Below are 20,997 nucleotides of genomic sequence, written 5' to 3' on the forward strand. Positions count from 1 at the left end.
ATTATGCCCGTGCGCCGGAATCTGAAGGAAAAGAATTGAATAAGGAATATGCATGGAAAACAATTATTCTCCTAAATAATTTAACTTGATACAAATTCGTCGCTATACCTATATGTAACGCGTTCTCAATTGTTTTTGACACATTGTAAGTTAAATCTAGAACTCTCTTAAAAATAAATACAATTTAACATCTGTTTCGTGTAACAAAAAGCGCTTGTAATATTTAATAGGATTGAACAATTTATTAATTTCTATAACTCTATTATATTGATATATTTTTATTAACAAAACATTTTCTTTTCTAAACTAATGGAGTAGAACAGCTAGAAGATAAACCTTACCTTTTATAATTTTGTTAATATGTATTATCTCCTACATGATAGTTTTGTAAGCATCATTAGTTTAACCAAAATGATATAGTATTACTACTCCATTAATTAAAATTATATTTAATTGTATTATATCGCTTATTAAATACCTAATGATTTGAATAATCATTAAAAATAATATTTAAAAGTTGTAGCCTTATTTATACTAATGTAAATGTAACGTTTTATTGGTGTTTTAAAATTATTTTTGTGACGAATTTTATTATATTTTTAAATAACCACAGTTGTGCTTAGGATTTATATATTACCTACTAATTTATACTGTCTTAGTTTAACAGCATTAAATATGATCGATGTAACAAATGTTCAAGGAGGATATTGAACACGTCATATTATCAACTTGTTTGTATTGGAATATTTAACGCTGTTTACTAATAAGTTAGACAAATTAAACTCTGAATGTTAGAAACAACTCAAATATACCCAATAATTTGTAAATTATTTCGGTCTCATTTGTGATGTATACGTTATTAAATGCCTAGCGGTTATTATGTAAACACGATAGGTCATACGAAAGACGAAAATTATTCTTCCAAATTCAGGCCAAAATGATAGTTATGATATAATATAATAAATATTATTCATGACACTGCATTTGATTGTCACTATCTTTATTTTATTTAATTGCTATTAAATCAACGCCAACACATTCATAGAGGAGTGATTTAGATTTAAGTGTTCAGAACAGAGGTTTCCAATTTTTACTGTTTTCGGTAGACTGCTGCTATATTTCTATATTTTCTCAAAACTCGTAAAACCCCAATTTTTTCACGCCAACGTGGACTCCTGTCTGGTTTTTCGTGGACCCCTGGGGGTGTCACGTGGACCACTTTGGGAACCTCTGGTTTAGAATATAACCAAGGGACCCACCTGAGGCACAGTTCCTTTGTTAGATTGAGTAAATTGATCGGATAAGTTAAAATTTTAAGTCTTCTTTATTAAGCAACCATGGATCAACAGGTCAGACTCATTTAATAATACTTTTCATACTTTTCAATAGTCACCAATTTCCTGACTGACTTTATTTTTATCTATCGACTAAACATAGAGTTGAAGCAAGTACCCACCTACAAAATTCTGCTTTTGTTGATTACACAGAAATACTAACAAACTTTTTCTTCACACAGGAGATTACGCCTGGAGCTGTGGCACCTGTATGATGCCTGAGCCCTGGGACGACTTCGCACCCCCTCCAATGGGGGGGAGCAACCCTAACACCCCCCGGAACGGCTGCCGGCCCGGCGCTTGTGCCAACAGACCCGGCTACCCCAATTATCTCCCCGGGAAAGGCCCCAGGGCTAGTAGGGGCAGGAACCTACCCTGGGCCCCCAATTTCGGCGAAGAGCGGTTCCGGGGCCAAAGATGTAGAAGCGGCCCCACTCCCTATTGGTAAACCCGCGGTGGCTATCCTGGTTTTCAATATGTTCGAAAATTTGTATATTTTCCGGAAGCGGTTGCTTTTGATCTCACTGATGTACATATTTTTAAATTTTGAAGGTAGCTTGGAACGGGGGATCAAAAGCCAACTAGTTTGAAGCCTGAAAGTTGCCAAAGTGTGTCGTCGCGTTCCTTGCGTACCTAGAGGTTACATTTTGTGTCGACATGTTGACAGTTTTGTAGTGTTGTACCGTTTATAGTGATGTGCCTGGTATTCGTATTTGGAGGTATCCCTTATATGCAAGTAAGTACTTTAAAATGTAATGTCGGACCCGTCACAGAGTAAAAGATACTGTGTTAATGCAAACACTTGAAGCAGTCTTTAAAGATGCCACATGATGATACCACTTGTTACTTTAAATAAAAATGAGATGGAAGTGAAAGCCAGGGGTGCCAAGTGGCTCCTAAATTAGACCGGGACTTTTGAGAACTCCCAATTAAAGGTCTTCGCACACTATAACAACCCAACAACCGCTCTACCCCAAGAAAGATATTGTTGTTTCGAGATTTTATCCCTGTCCCGTGGGAATATCGGAATAAAAAGTAGCCTATGTTTTATTCCAGATGTCCAGCTGTCTACATACCAAATTTGATCCAAATCCGTCCAGCCGTTTCAGCGTGAAGGAGTAACAAACATACTCACTTACTCACACACAAACTTTCGCATTTATAATATTAGCAGGATAGGATTAGTAGGATTAGAAGACGAGTTGACCCAGTTGACCACCCACTCATTGCCCTATTATCTACTACTTATCTAAGTGTGCGAAGATCTTCAGTCGTTACCGAATTTGCTCCCGTCAAGGACTATTTCCGCTGACCTCATATTTTAGCCATATCTAAGACGTGTCAAATTTGTTTGTGGTAAAGCCATAATGCGTATTTGTATTCGCGGATATGCATAACGATCGGGTACATCACTAGCTCTATCATTAGTACGAGTAAGTTGAGATTGAAAATGACTTACGAATGTTTATATAAATTTCTCGATAAATTGATTGAAGACAAACATCACGAATTAAGTATCGTTTCTTGTTGATGTCGGGCATTATCGCAACGCGTTAGGTTTTTTTTTTTTTTTTTATTAGCCATGGAAATATGTTGTCCTGTGCTCTAAAACAAGCCACCAATAGTTATTATACTGGATGATATCTTCTATGTAACACGTATTCAAAAAGAGGGCTACGGAAGTTTCGTTACTAAAATGGAAATAAAAAAATAAATTTGTCTTTTTATCTTAATGCATTAATGCATCAAGCAGTATTTGTATTTTATTATTACTTAAATGGGCATTTAAAAAAAGTGTAGGGTACACTTTTTTTTTATATTTTGGAATAAATATGGTTTTTCCTACTCAGTATCAAGAGCACAATCGATTCCGATCGTTTAAAAAAATGACCCCGTTCTTTTATACAAAATTTTACGAGTCAGTTTTGTCACGCCCCCCGTACTGAGTGTATGAAAAAAAAACGTCGCAAAACTGCAATTTTTTTGGGTTAATTTTTTATACTATCGGAATCGATTGTGCTCTTGATTCTGAGTAGGAAACACCATATTTTTTCCAACATTTCGAAAAAAGGAAGAAAGGGTACACTTTTTTTTTAATGCCAAAATTTCGTATTTACTATACAATGAACATTACAATACAGTAAGAAATACAGAAAACGTGGAGAAAACTTTATATTAAACAAACGAACCCGTTACATTTAAACCCTCCTTTAATCCAAACTTGCAAAGTTATATTTATTTGTATTTCCATTTTACCAATGAAAGTCAAGTGGCTCCTATTTTCTTTTGAGTATATTAGTAGGTCGTTGTGCAGTTGAACTACAAATGATTTTTTATAAATAATTTGAAGTTTACTTTGATGACTATGTTTTTAACAAATTACTACGTTCAGATATATTTAAAACTCAAGACATGCCTTAGTTTATGTGACTTGTAAAATTAATATTTTTCGACATGAGCTGTGGTCGTGTTTTAGTGCATTGTATTTTTGTAAATATCACGTATTATAGGGAGCTTGCATTTTTTCGTTTTTCAAGTTTTAATTTGTTTGTTATATTCACTAGTGTTTTTAACTAAAATCTAAGAATATCCGATTTGTATCTTCATGAAATTAAAGTTATTTTAGTTTTTACGTTGCCGTAAATGATTTTGATTTTTCGGTATGTTCCGATTGTTTCGGTTTATTTTATAGTTGCCTAGTTTAAGTTTTTCGTCTTAATTTTTTGTAACATTTCCTTTTCTCATTGTAATTAGTTTGTTTTATCATCACCAGCGGTGCTTGTTATTACAGTTTGAAAAGTATTCGTTGTTTGATTTAGTACAATTCCAAAGTTCCAAACCAAACAGGAATATAAAACTGGCTCAGCACCGAACCGGACGTGTAAGATTCGACGCGATGAGATTGAGCGGAAGCGAAGTGAGTGCTAATGGACGCTGTTATGCAATAGTGTGTTAACCCTGATTAATTCTGCAATACAATGTCAACCCTTAGAAAATAATTTTAACAATTGACATTGTGTTGCATAATGACAGTGGGTTGACTCAGTATTACAAAACAGCGTCCTTCGTGCCGATCTAGAGTTAGTAACTCCTCGGAGTTGATAAGATTGGAGAGGGGCCGATAAGGGATTCGGATCCGCCGCTTGAGGATCTTTGAATCTTCTGATCCGGATTTATAGGTAGTCAAAGTCGTTCACGATGACGCGTGCCACGGTTCTTATTACAATGTCATTAATGTCTAATTTTGACAAAATCACGCGTCTTCGTGGATGGCACTAGGTATACCCATCTGTAGTAAAAATTTAATCCTACTATTATATCTTTCAACGAGCGATTCTTGTATAATTTTTTACTTATTTCCTGGATTTCGGAAACCGGATTTTGGGGGGCAAACAATCGATCCAGATTGGTTTAATTTCTGGGAAAATGGGTGTATTGTATTTACACTTTTTTTTTAAAATGCCCAAATATGAACTTATCCGACAAAATACAATGGAAAAAAATATTCATACCATTTGTAGAGTGATAATTGTCTACACCGTGTCCGCGCCTCTCAAAAGGCGCCATCGTAAGTTTATTTTGCACTGGAAAATGGCACTCCTTGCCACATGGCCCACAGGCGGCTGGAGCGACCGCTTCTCTTGTTCTATCCCAGAAGCGGCGCTGGCTTCTCGGATGATTTTACTAGTTATCTGAAGAGCCAGCTTTGGCGCCAGGCTTCGGGAATAAATAAATGTAAACTCAAAATATATAAAACAATTTAATCTCAATATATTTCATTCGTATACGTGACATTCGTCGTTTTCATTCATAGGATCATGTTTACTTATTTGTGAGCCACAAAAACAGCTCAAACCAAAGTGCTGTCACTTGATAATTTGACATTTCAAACTGTCAATGTATTGTTTTATAGCGACAAGGTACCCAGCTGGTAAGTATCAATCTCCTTTTGTGGAGAGCCGTCAGAGAATAGAGAGCTAATGTTCCGAATCATTTGCTGGAAAAAATAAATCTCGATTTAGTGTTGAGCTAAAAAAACAATCAGAATTTAAACGACGTCTAATGACTAAATCCAGATTTCATTTTTTCATGCAATGCTGCCTTGACATTCGTTTTTATTTTATTAATTTTGAAGGATTGTAACGCTCTGTTAACCTTTTGGACGCCAGCGACTCATATATATACGCACCGCAGGTTCCACGCCAACGACCTACATAAACGTCCATTACTTCAATGCAAAAACAAACTTCATTCAATTGCGAAGTTTCAATTTTAGACATTCAATATAGAAGCCTGGCGTATGGGTGATGTCTTTGTATTTGACGTGGCGGCGAAAAGGTTAATTACAAATGAAATTAAAAAAATATGATTGAATTTAACACTTTCACTGTCCCTCGTTTTCGCCAGTGTCGTGCGTGGGTCAGTACGTTATAACCTGAGGTAACCAGCCCAGCTTAACCTTTGGTATGCCACATGAGACCGTTATGCATCTCTTTTACTCACATGAGACTTCCATATTGTGATCATCGGAAAAAAACCATTAAGCTGCGTTTCCACCAATAATGTGCGAGGAATGTGTTTTTCATTAAGTACTTAACCAATAGAAACTCTTCATTTACACATCCTCGCACAGCACATCTCTGGTGGACACAGCTGAGCGGAACGAGGCACTGTTTTTAGAGAGACCAGTAAAATAATTATTAATAAGTACTAACTATTATTTAGTTAGTCAAAATACCACGCACAGGACTTATAATATCACGCTAACACACACGAGTAATTTTTACCTCGACGTTTCGGCAACATTACAGTGGCCGTGGTCACGAGTAGACTGAAGTGTGGGGTGTCAAGTCTGCCTAGCAGCGCGAGTCCTTCGAACTACCCGCACAATGACAATGATGGGGTGACAAATAAAAATGACCAAGTGTGGGTAATTCGTGATACGAGTGCCGGTACTATTTGTGATCAAGTGCGGGTAGTTCGAAGGACTCGCGCTGCTAGGCAGACCTGACACCCCACACTTCAGTCTACTCGTGACCACGGCCACTGTAATGTTGCTGAAACGTCGAGGTAAATATTACAGGTGCGTGGTATTTTGACTATTAGTGAAAATCACGAAAGTTTAAGACATTATATTATTTAATTGTCCATGAAATATTATTAAGTACTATTCTTATATAGAATTAGGCTGAAGTAACTCAAATAAAACAGGTTGTACAGTCATCAGCATCAATATCTGACACAATAAAGCGTGCATAAATATCTGATACGACTGTTTCTAGGGCGGTAAGGACGTGTCAGATATTTTTGCACGTTGAGGCAGATATTAACCTCTTCGCCGCCACAAAACAAGCGAAGTGACGTGGTCTGTACGCCACAGAAAAACCAGCGACAAATCAACTTGATTTTTAATTCCATTGCAGAAGGATTAATTTCGAGTTGAATGTTGGTCATGTATAGATGGCCGTGGCGTGTGATTCATTCCATTGGCTGTCACTAGATAACTGGGGCGGTGAAGACGTTAATAGCATCATCCTTAAGCCTATTCATCAGCTATGTTCTGCCGTATCCACGGCAGGAACTTGGCTAAGTCAGTGAACACGACGTAGTGCGTGGGGTCGCAGCGGTATTCGTTCTGTCGCGCGACTGAAAGCGACACCAGGCCGCGGAGGAACCAGGAGTTACGCATCAGGAACACCATGCCTCCCCCGCTGTCACCATTGCACACTGAACTGCCTGCGGGACAAAATGAGAGAAGTTAAATACTTAAATGCATACAAATAAAGATATTTGAAGCTAATAAATAATATTTAAATGAACTAAAAGAATTTCCTTTCTCACCCGCGACCTTACGATAGCTAAGCTTATGCAAAATATGCGTGTTCCTGCAGTTCCTCCACCTCCACACTGTAAGAACACACACAAATCACACAAACCCAGAGAGAGAGAGAGAGAGCTCTGGTTGAGTTCGAAACGCATCAGTGTAATGTGATGGTGGTGATAGTTGGGTTTGTGTAATTTGTGTGTGTTGTGTTCTTCCAGTGTGGAGGTGGACAACATTAGCTATCGTACCTAAGGTCGCGGGTGAGCGACGTAATTCTTTATAACTAGTTCATTGCTTTATGTTTAGTCTGTTCGGCGAGAGTTGATAAAGTCAAAGGTTCTATCACATTTAAATGCGGCCCGCCTATTATTTCCAACAATGATCAATATTGATTATAAACAAACGTAAAAACCATGTTTCATCATCATCCCAGCCTATATACGTCCCACTGCTGGGCACAGGCCTCCTCTCAGAACAAGAGGGCTTGGGCCATAGTTCCCACGCGGGCCCAGTGCGGATTGGGAACTTCACACGCACCATTGAATTGCTTCGCAGGTTTGTGCAGGTTTCCTCGCGATGTTTTCCTTCACCGCAAAGCTTGTGGTAAATTTGGTAAAAACCATGTTTACTAACTGTATAAAGCAGAAAACAGCACGCGAACGCAAACAACACAGAAGTGCATTCCAGAATGGAATGGCAGTATGGCCGCTGCGTCCACTCGCAAGCCTTGCACGCGCTTGACAACAACTACGTGCCTCGAAGCCCGTCATACAGATTCGTTCAGTTATCATAACATTTATCAACTCATAGCGAACATACATACTTTAAGTAGTTATACCTAACTATTACCTCTTTGACCGCCACGATCGGTAAACCACGACAGCTGAAAAAAGTGCCATAGTGGCCATGTCGGCATTTCGTGGCGCATATGGAACATCATCATCATCATCATCATCCCAGCCTACATACGTCCCACTGCTGGGCACAGGCCTCCTCTCGGAATGAGAGGGCTCCTTTAAGTTTTTCGGAATTCATGTGCGAAATTACATTTGAAATTTACCACGAGCTTTATGGTGAAGGAAAACATCGCGAGGAAACCTGCACAAACCTGCGAAGCAATTCAATGGTGTGTGTGAAGTTCCCAATCCGCACTGGGCCCGCGTGGTAACTACGGCTCCTATGAAACAATTTCAGAAAAAAAAAATAGCTGTGGCCGACCGTGGCGGTCAAAAGGTTAATACCTACTTGTAAGTCAAATTAGATAGGCAAATTAAGAATGGTTAAGATGAGCGTACCCATTAAAGGCACAATAAGAACATAGGCCTAGTCAATTCCCTAAAAAATAATGATTCACTTTACTATGCAGTTAGGAAAAGTGGATACTATACCTACTCAGCGGTGGCCTTACCCATTGAAAGGCTCCGGGCGGCAGGTCTTTGCAAGGCCCTTTGTCTTTCGTGAAAAGTATGTGATGCGAAAATATAGTTAAAAAATTTGCTTGGGTTGTTGCGCGAGGCCTGTGCAAGAGCGAGGCCCTGGGCGATTACCATGTTCGCCACCCCCTAAGGCCGCCGCTGACTAAACTACTAATACAAGGTGCCTTCAATAATCTTCAGAATTCTTCAGAATAATTTGGACCAGTTAATGTCTCACCTTTGTATATCGAGATTTTTATTATACCTATGTAACAAAATACTAACATCATATATTTTGAAGCGGCCAAGGTGGTCCAAAATATCGGCACAAGTACACTCTATGATAATGTTTTAATGTTTATTTGGGCACAAAATTTACATAAACCAATAAAGCTGCCACCACTTACTTATTCATTTAAGTAAAAGTAAATGAACGGGAGACAGAACTGAAAACAGGTTTGTTGGCTAAACACTAATCCGGTTAGCAGGTAATTGAACAAAATTAAATCAACTATTTAAAGATGAAACTGTAAAATGAATGCTATTTATCTAAAAGGGACATAATGCCACTTTTAAACTTAACTAAGGATAAATTAAATACATCTACTTGACAGAAATTAGTATTATGGGCTTTACAGGCTCTGTTAATATAAGAGTTAGATTTATATTTTTTCCTTGTGAAGGGAACATGAAATAATTTATTAAAAGTTCGTGTGTTCAAACGGCAGATAGGGGGAGTCTATATAGTTTCCTACGATTTTATACAAAAATATCTGATCTCTTAATGCTAATCTCTTAAGCTATTAGAGTTCATGTATCGATATTTTTGATCTCCTTGGCCGCTCCGATATCTGAGGCCGACTGTTCATAGTGTAGGTACCTACCGCATCAAACGCGTACTACACTGAGTCAAAAATCGAATATGAACTTAAATAACCTTCTGAAATAATCCCGAACCGACTAACTATAAAAAATAAGTGAGTAGGTAGGTTTAGTTTGATGGCATTAAGATTAGATTAGGTATACTCAGTAATACATGCATGCATTTAGAAAAATTATATGCGATTCGTTAGCTAGTTATATGTGCACATATTTTATAAATGAGACATACTTTTCCTAGTGCCTGTTCGTTCATCGATGGTTCCTGTAAGTACAATTGCAAAAATCATAATTGGTACTTAGTGTTTTGACGTTTGGCTTCTCAAACTGGAAGAGCGTTTGTTAAACCCGCAGTACTCGAATCTAGTTGTTTTCCGTAGTACAGCTCGTAGAATTATGCAAATGTACTAGTTCTGTCTTTTAGTTCATTTTGTACAGTCAGCAGCAGAAGTGGATGAGTAGTTACAGTGCTCAATATGATCTATATACGACTCTACTGCCAAGGTAATAATAGTGTGCAGATCATTGTAAGCACCACAACTGCTCATCTACTTCTGCTGCTGACTGTACACCAGTAGGTAAGGAACGTAATACTCTCGTTCCAATAACCGTTCCGTTTCCTTTTAGTATCTTACTTTCCTTGAGTGATTTTGATGACTTTCGACTCAATTTCATAAGGCATAACTTCTTACCATCCTTGTAGCCAGCACAATAAGTGTATTCAGACGTGAACCGCGCGAAGAACTCGCTGTAAGACCTGATGCAGGTCTCCTGGTCCACTACCGGCATCTCTACCAGCGTCAGCTCCTCTGTCGCGAGACCCTTGTCGTCGAAGCCCCAACCCACCACCTGAGGAAAAGAACAAGGTGCATTTTAGACCAGTTAGTGGTTTGATGAGGGTTAAGTATCTACATCTATACTGAGCGGCAAAGTATGTGGCCCTCAAATGTATGCAGAAATAGGTAGTAGAGTGGACCAAATTTTTAAATTCAAATTCAAATCATTTATTCAGTAAATAGGCCGCAATGGGCACTTTTACACGTCATTTTTTAAACTACCAGCGCTTTCGGAGAGACCATCATTGCCAAGAAGAATGCGCCGCAAGAAACTTGGCAGAAAGTCATTTTGTCATAATAATATAATTACAAATAAAATAGGTACTTAAAAACTATAGTATACACTTAAAGAAAAAAAAATACAAAATAAATAAACGAGGCATGAAAAAAATCCACATATTTCACTTTCTTTTGCTAAATATGTGTGAATTAAACACGGATTAGTTATGGACTTTGAAAAAAAAAACATTAATTAAGGACAAAGAAAATAAATAATAATAATACAGGGATGTATGGGGTCCCTTAGTTACAAAACTAAACACTAACTATAATCTACGTTCAGTGGAAGTGTAGAATGCTTCCACCGTCATAAATTTAAAAATAATAATAACAATAATTTAGTTCTGAAATGTATATTGAAGGAGTAACAAACAAGTAAACATACACACACACACACTTACTCACAAAATATAAGTCGGATTTGTTGGTCGGTATAAACCTATAAGCTATAGGTACGAATCAGTCTTTAATCAATGTTAACAATAACAACCGGACCGAATACTAGTTGCATCAATCAATTAGGCAGGCATTAATTGCCGGCTGGCTCGCTCGGTATTGTTGTACGAGTACCTACTATACAATTTATATTCATTTGTATCAGTTTAAATCTACATAATTAATAGCTTTCAACAATGGGAGTCAAGTCAAGATTAAATTTGTGCCAGGAGATAGAAAATCACAGGGCCTTATCCTTAAAAATAACAACTGCCCTGTCCAAAAAGACATAAGAAGCTTGCATGTGACATATTTTCCTATAGTCCTATCTCGTAGCCAAATTGGGTAGCTAGATATGAAACGAGAATTGTGCTTTTCCATTTTTTTGCCAGCTATCAAATCTGGCGTCGAGATGGGACTAACGACTGTCTCATAACCAGCTTCGAATCTGGAATACTTTTCCCATTTTGATGATAATGTAGTTACAAAATCTGACATCGAGGCTGGACTAAAGAAGAGAAGCCTGTGCCCGGCATGATTCCTGCTGCAAGAGGTCACTTACCGAGCCTTTCTTCCCAATGACATTGCTCAGATCGATTTCATTGTCGGGCCAGAGGCAAGCTGGCCGCACGAAGTCAGTGTACCGCACTTGTTCTCGCAGCTTCAGCACACTGACGTCGCGACTGTACGAGGACGCGTTGTACGACGGGTGCACTCTGATGTCGCTCACCTGTTATAGTGACAGTTAGTGAAAGTTAGATAATGGAGCATTTAACTAATAGTACATTACTGTAGAGGCCGGGAAGTAGGGGGTTGCCGGCCAAGCAGATATTGACCCCAGGTTCCGGCCGAGGCTTGTATAGTGCTTTTCTCAAACATTACATGAAATTAAATAAAAATAAAAACAAGAAATGAAGCTGGCGGGACGCTAGTCTGATCGCCCTGCTTGTGTGCGCGCGCGTCGCGCTGGCTGCTAGCGGCGGGCGGCGCGGGCGGTGGTGCTGTGCGTGGGCCGCGTGCGTGTCGCAGAGCGCGCGTTCAAACAAAAGACGGTCGCATTGCCGGCCAGCGGCCAATGCAACGTTGTCTGTTTGCAGGCCGCTGGAGTGACCGCGCGCACGCAGCTGAGCCACAGCGCCTGCAGCGCGATACTTCTCGGCCTATTATTTGTAACACAACGTCAATATTTCATGTCATGTTTGAGAAAAGGACGCTAGTAATTTGCTAATATCGTTAGAGCCCTAGTAGGTACTAGAATTTGCGCGCAATGTTTTTGCTGTGAGCGTGCAACGCTTTCGGTGCAAGCTTGCACCGCTTTTACTGCGAGCGCGCAATGATTTTGGTGGAGGCGCGCAACGCTTCTGGTGCAAGCATGCAACGCATTTGCTGTTAGCGTGCAATGTATTCGCTGCGATCACGCAACGCTTATGCTGGAAGCTTCAGGTCAAGATTTCTTTACGCGTGCGAAGCCGGGGTAAAGAGTGGTTTAACATAAACTTAAGAGTGTATTCGGGTATACTCACGAGTTTAATCTGGACGCCTTCGACAGACGTCCTTAGGTTGTGCTTTCCTAGGAAGACGGTCAGCGTGTTGGGGTTGACGATGCGGCTTGAGCCCTTGCGCGTGACGCAGTGCGCCGCCGTGATCACGTGACGCCGTGACACCAGCGTGCCGCCGCAGATGTATTTGTTGTCTACCGTCTAAATAACAAGTTTCTGTTAAAATGTCATTTTTAATACAACCTTTTTTTGAGGAATTTCTGTTAACTGTACTTGCATTGTCATCCAAACTACATTTCAAGCCGACCCCATTAACCGTCGAGAAGTTCCGTCCTGCAGAGACGATCCTGGCTGTACCACCAGAATTTCACACCAGATTAATGTAAGTACATATTGTCACCGGACTTACATAAGTACCTATAAGTATATGCCAAATTTTAAGTCAATCTGACCACTGGAAGTAGGTCGAAAATTCGGATGACTTTTATGAAAGAATGTTTAAATTCACTTTTCTGTTCACACAAAAAAAAACACAGAAAAGTAAGTGTTTTTAAACAATCCCAATTACTTCAATGTTTCGGTCAGATTGCAGCGGTTAACCGCAAACACGGATGTGCTTTAATTATAAGCAAAAAATGAGTTTGTGTTGATATGTAGGAAAAATGCAAAGCAATTTTTGCAAATCAGTGTTTTTTTTCTCTAGGTACTTGTGCTAAGGGCATTTCTGCAGATTTTGACAATTAGTTCACGGGAAATACCGTTTAGGTTTTTTATCCCACTATTCTAGCACCAGAATTCACTGTCAAAGGATTATACAGCTTTTTGGTCACTTGAATTTATATAATGTCTTTTTCTTTACAATAAATAAGAATGAAAATAATACATAAACTTTGCTTAGTTTGGGACTAGGACTGGGACTGGTCGCGCGGCAGATCACCTATGCGCTGGACTGATCAAGTGAAGGCCGCTGTAGGAAACGGCGTATCAGACTGTGCCAGACAGTCTGCCAACAGAAGGGCATGGCGGGAGATCGTACGGAGAGCTGTGTCCGCCTCTACCACCGACGCGGACGCCTCAATGTGACCACGACCGCTCTGCCAAGAGCGACACGAAGGACTAGGTATTTTTTTATTTAATTTGGAACATAGGAGCCGTAACTTATGACAATTGCGACGGATGGTACCACGCAACACTATTGGCGTACAAAGCGATCAAGGTTTTCGGATGGAAGGTTGGATTGTCCGGTGGCATAGTTGGCAAGCCACCTCTCGCGCGTAAAACCAGTTTTAAATCCCGTCTAGCGAACTAAAAACCTTTATTGTTTAAAAAAAACTGACTTACCTGGGTATGGTAGAGGGCTATTTGCCAGGGCCACTGGCCCTCCAGCGTGGGGCGTCCGTTCACCACCAGGGGGTTGGGGTTGTTGCGAATAACCTTCCCGCACTGCGCCTGTAACAGGTAAGACCAAGTCTTGACAAACCATAAGATATATTTTTTCTCGTCTAAATAAATTGATACTTAGTGTTATTTTTTCATTTTATTTTTTCCCATGTCGTCACGAAGGGTGCACATTTTTTCACGTAACTTTTTAAGTCCTGTTATCTGAAGTCCCAAAATGTTTCTCATACTATTTTATTCACTTAAAAATTTAGGAACTTAGCGTGAATCGATTTCTTACGGCACCACGCCGCTGATACACAAAACCTTTCAAATAAATCAGATTATTTCCGTTTCTTATGTTTTGGGTAAACAAATCCTTATTATCCTTATCAAAAGTAAGTACCTATAGTATATAAACAGGATGCGATTATTCAAATAATGATTTTTGTTTACAAAACATCACAGTAGAAGTAAAGAACCAGTAAGTAAGTAACATTAAAATTATTTTTTGTTTACTGTACGTACTTCTTGTTGACTGACGTTCAAACTACATCTAGATATATCTGGTTTCAGGTTAAATTGATCTCTAGAAGTGAAATTCAGTAAGAAAAATATGAAAGCAACTACATACTTACAAGATACGGACATTGAAATATAATAAAACTTGTAAAAACACATCAAAGTAGGTAGGTACGTACCTAAAAGAAAAACTACAATAACTACATTTCAACAACAAATCCGATGACAGTCATATTTTGTAGGTTTCGTGTTCTTCCTATTCTTAGGAAGGGCCGATCCTTCTGTATTATTTTTTGTTCCGGTTATATTTCTTAATTTTATATCCTTTTTCACATACGGCCCTTTGACAATTTTTATTGATATTTTATGTGAATAGCATGTGTATATTTTTTATATTACATTTATTCCCAAACTTGGCAAGTTGAGACAAGTATACTCAATTCAAGCCTTGGTTTCTTGTAGAGCTAACAAAAATAACTTAAAAAAAATACAAAAAGACGATCGTAAATTATGTACTTTATTTTTTATTAGATAGGTACGCTGCCAAGTTCAGAACTGAACTTATATTAACATTATAGTTTTTTCACTTCTCATGCTCTTAAAATGTTACTTTAGTCTCTGCATATCGGAGTCTGAGTAAAACTCCTTATTAATCTCTAGGGATTAAGCTATTTTTTTAATTTACTCTGGAAACCCCTTAACAGCCAGTCACGGTGTTTGTGAATGAAGGATTATCGGCATTTTGATTGATTCTGTATAGACAATTTTTATGGCGTGATAATAACCTCAAATATATAAAAAAATTCGTGAATCACAATTTATGATTACGAAAATAAACATATTTCATTATATTAAAGATGAATTCATTTTAGAATGAATTAATATGTTTGCATAGTGCAATTAGTTTTAAAATTGTTTTCAAGTTTGAATCTGTTAGCTAAAAGTGCAAGCATTTAAAGCGTCACTTTACCTAGAAAAAAAGAAAAAAACCGCGGAACTAATTGTTTTGCTATTTGAATTTTAAACAAATTTTCATTACTCGTATTGAGCGTACGTTGTAAAAAGTAATATTGTAATGTTTGTATAGAACGTCGTTTTTTTCCCTCGCATTCAAAGTGAAAAGTAGAGTGCTTAACGCGAGACTAAACAACCGTAATGACACTCGAAATATAGACACCCTCGTTCTGCTCGGGTGACTAAACATCTCGTGTCATTATGGCCTGTTTTAGTCCCTCGTTGAACAATCTACTTTATTAGTTTCCACCACCTACTTTGACGTATTTTTCTTAGGCTGAAAGAAATTGATTTTTAGCGTTATTAAGACCACCTATTGTCTACCTACCTTGCATTTTGTGTGTGTGTAAACTTATTTTACTGATTTGTGGTGTTCAATAAAGAATATTTGTATCGTATTGTACTTAATAGCTAGTTAATAACATAAAGTACCTAATTGTAACAGGAAACTTATTTGCAACGTACTGTTAACAGTTTCACTGCGCAGGTGAGACGCCCGCGTCGCAGAATATAATTAATATTAAACAGTTTTTTGTCCAACCATTTCAAGGAAAAAGCAACGATCTGCGGCAACAGATTAAGATCACGCAGCCGATGAATACTTGAACGAAAACACTGCACAGAATACTAAACGTCTTCTGTATCTTGTGCTGTAGAAGCTGGGAGATATTTCAGAGTAGGTAGATATCTATTTTAGGCAGAGTTAGGTACCTTCTTTCTATGATCCGTAACACAACATGTTTTTGTTAAACACAAGCTTTTACAGACGTATAATCATCCATACCAAGTATGTATGTATGTAAACTCTTTATTCTACAAAAGAAAATAAACAAAAACGACTGACAAACTTTACTATGTACAAAGGCGGACTTATCCCTTTAAGGGATGAGAGAAGCAAACAGTTAGGGACCGACAAATAGTGAGTAAGAGTCAAAAACAGTGGAAGCTACAGTGCTTTAAATAATGTAGGTATATAATACATAAACTCATAAAAAAATAACTAATACATACAAATCGATAAATAAAAAATTAAAACATATCGAAAATACAAACTGAGACATGGATGCACAGAAAAACCAGAAAAAGAGACCAGCGCTGGGAATCGAACCCAGGGTTGTCTGGGTGAGCGGTTGGTTCCGAAAGAATGTGACGTCTCTCGATGAGAGCGAAAACATAGATGTCGCTAGTGCTGCTGCATAAGTAGCGTAGTAGAAATAAGCAACCTGAGATATGTATGCATAGGAAAAATTCGTGTCTAAATTCCTGTCCAGCGGTGGTGTAGGGGTTATAGCACGCAGCACGGATTGCTGAGGACCTGGGTTCGATTCCCAGCGCTGGTCTCTTTTTCTGGTTTTTCTGTGCATCCATGTCTCAGTTTGTATTTTCGATATGGTTTCACGGGATACCCGTAAAAGTAACAAAATTTGGAGTTGAAATAAAAAAATACAAAAAGACTCCAAATAACCAATCATAAAAAATTAAAAGTTTCAAAGTTTCAAGTTTCTAGTCTATTTCTGTAAATCGTATGTACAAGAGATTACTGAACCGAAGATTTTATGGGCGATCTTGATAGGTTATCTTTATAGTAGGTAATTTGTTGCAATTCATACTTTAGGCATCTTAATTAAAGGACAGTTAAACCACTCTCAAACTTTACCCAAACATGGGTAACAGTTACCTGCGCGTTGTTGTTGTTTCCATAGTTGTTGTTATTGTTGTTGCTCGGGTTGTTGGGTAGGTTGATGGTAGGCCGCCCGCCGCCGAAGTAGTCATCATGCCTGCAATTTGTACACAAACAAACATGAGGCTACTGCTTTATTTTAGGGCATTATTAGTACATTGTGTCTTAAGGACGGTAAATAAGGAATTACGAACGAGAGTCTATTAGAAGCCCGAAGTCGAAGACTGAGGGCTTTAATGAGTTTATGTTCGTAATTCTAGTACCGCCCTTGTGACATACAATGTTTTTCATCACATTTGCAAATTGTATATTATTTGTAAAAGAAAAACTAATATTTAAAAAAAAATGCCGATACCGCTGACTACGCTCTTGGCAGCGCCAGCAACCTTCATACAAATGTGACACAAGCGTGCAAGCTATTTGCATGAAAGTATGCGAGCAAATGTGTATTCCCGGACACAAATTTCACACCGAGCATTAAGAAACTTGAAAAAAAAACAATTCTAAATATTATTAAAGAACAACCAGCATAGAAAATGGCGTGGCTTTACAACTATCAACTTCAAAAAATGCAATTTGCAATAAAACACTTAGAAAAGCCTTGAACAGAAAAGTTGCACTTTGCTCCCTCTCGTCAGGGAGGAAAAGTTACTTTTTTGAAGGAGAGGTGTGAAAAGGATTTTTTTTACTAAATAAGGAAACTAATCAAGATATTTGACTTGAATGAATGAGTGAATGAATGAACGAATGAATCAATAAATCATTCGTTTATTCACGGAACGCATGGTACAAAAACCGGCCAAGAGCGCGTCGTACACGCTCAAAATAGAGTTCCGTAGCCATTACGAAAAAATTAAGTAATATTTTTCTAAGGATTTCATATTTTATACGAAATATTCCAAGTTTAGGTATATTCTATACCTTAGGCTGCTATTTACTCTTAAACTACTAATAATTCTGAAGCAAACTTGGCTGTTATAGTTTTCCTTGAAAGTTTGATATACTAACTACCATCCTGAACTTTTTCAAAATTTTCCACCCACTGGTTTAGATTTTAGAAGGGGGGGACGCTCGATTTTCATGAAATTTGCACTTTAAAGTTGAATATTTCGCAAAAAAATCACTGAATCGAAAAATTGTACTAGCAAATCCCTAATGGTTTTAAAAGACCTATCCAACGATACCCCACACTATAGGGTTGCATGAGAAAAAAAAATCACCCCCACTTTACGTCTATGGGAGGTACCCTAAAAAAATTTTTTTTTTCGGTTTTTTTATTGTACCATTATGTCGGCATAGTTTACATATATATTCGTGCAAAATTACAGCTTTCTAGTATTGATAGTCCCTGAGCAAAGCCGCGGACGGACGGACAGACAGACAGACAGACATGGCGAAACTATAAAGGTTCCGTTTTCGCCATTTTGGCTCCGGAACCCTAAAAAGGGTAACCACCCTATTTCAGAGTCGTCAATACAGTCAGTCGTCGTACTTCAGGTTGTCATAAACGGAATCCCTATAGAATTACTTTGGCTGTCCGTTTGTATATCAAGAGCCTTCTCAGGAGTACCTACAGGTATCAAGTTGCAATTAATATCAAATACCCAGGTCTGCTAGAGCTGGGGCTGTACCTAGTTCCCATGCGGGTCCAGTGCGGATTGGGAACTTCATACACACCATGGAATTGTTTAGTTTGTGCATTATACCCTCAAGATGTTTTCCATAATGTGAAGCTTATGGTACAAATGAAATTTCACACTTGAATTTCGAAAAAGCCAAAGGTGCGAGCCTGTATTTGAACGAGATTTGAACCTACGAACCTTTGCTTGAGGAGATAGGTCAAACAACTAGTCTGCTACGGCTGTGCGGATCGTAGAGATCCTATCCGGGGAGGAAAGCAGGGACAAGTTTATATGGAGTGGGCGACTGTCTTAATGCCGCAAATATAGAAGCTAATTAACGATAATCGATACTAAATTATCTTTAGAAAGTCTTCGCTAATGTAGTAACGTGTTAATTAACGACTCCGTGTATTAGTAACTACCTTCCTTAAAACTCTACATCCGCGTCGAAAACCTCAAACATGATTAATTGCTTAAATATCCTGTTTATAATTTGAAAAAAAAAATGTTATTAATTTAAGATTATGACCGTTAAAAGCTAATAGGTCAATTAGCTTGTTTAATGTTACATCTTAAATTAAAACCGGCCAAGAGCGTGTCGGATACGCCCAAGATAATGGTTCCGTAGCCATTACGTAAAATCATTTTTTTTTCTAAGGATTATGCATTTTATATCCACGATTCTCTGCTTGAGAAGCCGTGCATCAATCCATTAGGACAACACGGTTTTAAGGCGGGATGGCGAACCATTATTGGCGAATGCGCCATTTTTAGGGTTCCATATTCTTACGAGAAGACCTTATAGTTTCGTCATGTACTTTTGCCCGCGGCTTAGCTTACAACTGTTAGTGCTAGAATAATATTAATAATAAACAATAAATATCACGGCACAACTCTCACCAATTCAGCTAGTCCCAAAGTAAGCTTATCAAAGCTTGTGTTATGGGTACTAAGCAACGGATAAATATAATTATATAGATAGATACATACTTAAATACATATTAAACACCCAAGACCCGAGAACAAACATTCGTATTTTTCATAAAAATATCTGCCCCGACACGGGAATCGAACCCGGGACCTCAAGCTTCGTAGTCAGGTTCTCTAACCACTATGCCATCTGGTCGTCACAATGACACTGTAATAATCAAGTACGCGAAGCTCCAGGGAGTTGGAAACGTGCAAGCCCGGGTTTTTTAAGCCGGTAAGAGCCCGGCACTGTCAGTCTTCCCTTCCCACTACACGCTCTAGTCCTATAAAGCACCTGATATAAAATTTAAAAAACTAAAACAATTAATAAAAAAAAAGTACGTGCTCAAAGTGGTAAAATAAACATTTGAAACATACATTTTAGGGTAAAGGCTCAAGGCGCACGCACCGTTTGGGAGCCACATGCCTAGGGCTTGCATTAACGTAACATTTACGGAACCTTGTTTCAGGAACAGTAACACAATTTTGCACTTAAAGGAAGATAAACAGCGAGAGTCTGCATAACTACTTTAATTATTAAACTGAAGGAAAATCGTACTAATATTAGAAAAGCGAATGTTTGTGAGTTACCTATATGTGTGTGTATGTTTGTTATTTTTAAACGATAAAACAGCTGGACGGAATTGGATAAACTTTGGTAGGTATGTCCAGATCAGACAACCTACTAATATTATAAATGAATGAAATTCGGTATACAGACAGTTTGCGTTCCGGGGAAGGACAGGATAGATTTATCCCGGAATATCGCTTAGTTCCCTCGGGACAGTGAAAACCGAATTCTATGCGGACGGAGTCGCGGGTCACGGCTAGTTTGGAATAACATAGACTACTTTTCATCCCACGTGCTGGCGATCAGTTGAGAAGGAGGCTGGCTCAATTGGTCTCGGACGGGAAGAGCTGGAAGAAACCGCGCAAGATCGAGCCAAATGGAAAACTTTTCTACAATCTGTGTCCCTAGTGAGGGATAACAGGATCACATCATCATCATCATCATCCCGATATTCTCCGGGATCGGAATAAAATCTCGAAATCTCATCCGCATCAATGAAATTCGGCACTGCTGTTTATAATGCAACGTCAATGAAGACTACAATGTAATTTTTGGAAATTCAGGAATGTAGTAAAGTCTCGGAATTTCAATTCAAACGCTGGATCTTATGCCTTATTTCTGAAGCCACAGGATGGTACCATACAAGGTGGGCCTTGTAACATGAGCAAAAAATTAAACCACAGCTCCCACTCTGCATCGAGCTAATTTAGTTCTACAACTTTTGAAAATAACTTGTATTA

General features: G+C 38.4%; 2 protein-coding genes across 6 annotated transcripts in view; one reads left to right on the forward strand and one right to left on the reverse strand.

The window, feature by feature from the left end:
* The window catches only part of LOC141431000 (protein sex-lethal-like), a 38,133-nt gene extending 33,997 nt beyond the window's left edge, over positions 1-4,136 (forward strand). For all 3 annotated transcript variants that reach the window (XM_074091928.1, XM_074091926.1, XM_074091930.1), the window contains one exon: positions 1,517-4,136. In XM_074091928.1, the coding sequence (XP_073948029.1) occupies positions 1,517-1,782 (266 nt within the window). In that variant the 3' untranslated portion in view covers positions 1,783-4,136. The remainder of the gene's footprint in view (positions 1-1,516) is intronic.
* A 945-nt stretch (positions 4,137-5,081) lies between these two features.
* The window catches only part of LOC141430992 (proclotting enzyme-like), a 44,282-nt gene continuing 28,366 nt past the window's right edge, over positions 5,082-20,997 (reverse strand). For 2 of the 3 annotated variants that reach the window (XM_074091908.1, XM_074091906.1), the window contains 7 exons: positions 17,093-17,192; positions 13,843-13,950; positions 12,526-12,702; positions 11,565-11,732; positions 10,145-10,301; positions 9,685-9,717; positions 5,082-7,070 (listed from right to left, as the gene is read on the reverse strand). In XM_074091908.1, the coding sequence (XP_073948009.1) occupies positions 6,877-7,070; positions 9,685-9,717; positions 10,145-10,301; positions 11,565-11,732; positions 12,526-12,702; positions 13,843-13,950; positions 17,093-17,192 (937 nt within the window). In that variant the 3' untranslated portion in view covers positions 5,082-6,876. The remainder of the gene's footprint in view (positions 7,071-9,684; positions 9,718-10,144; positions 10,302-11,564; positions 11,733-12,525; positions 12,703-13,842; positions 13,951-17,092; positions 17,193-20,997) is intronic. The other variant, XM_074091907.1, reaches the window with a different exon arrangement.

The sequence above is a fragment of the Choristoneura fumiferana genome, chromosome 9, assembly GCF_025370935.1.
Source record: "Choristoneura fumiferana chromosome 9, NRCan_CFum_1, whole genome shotgun sequence".
Taxonomy (NCBI): domain Eukaryota; kingdom Metazoa; phylum Arthropoda; class Insecta; order Lepidoptera; family Tortricidae; genus Choristoneura; species Choristoneura fumiferana.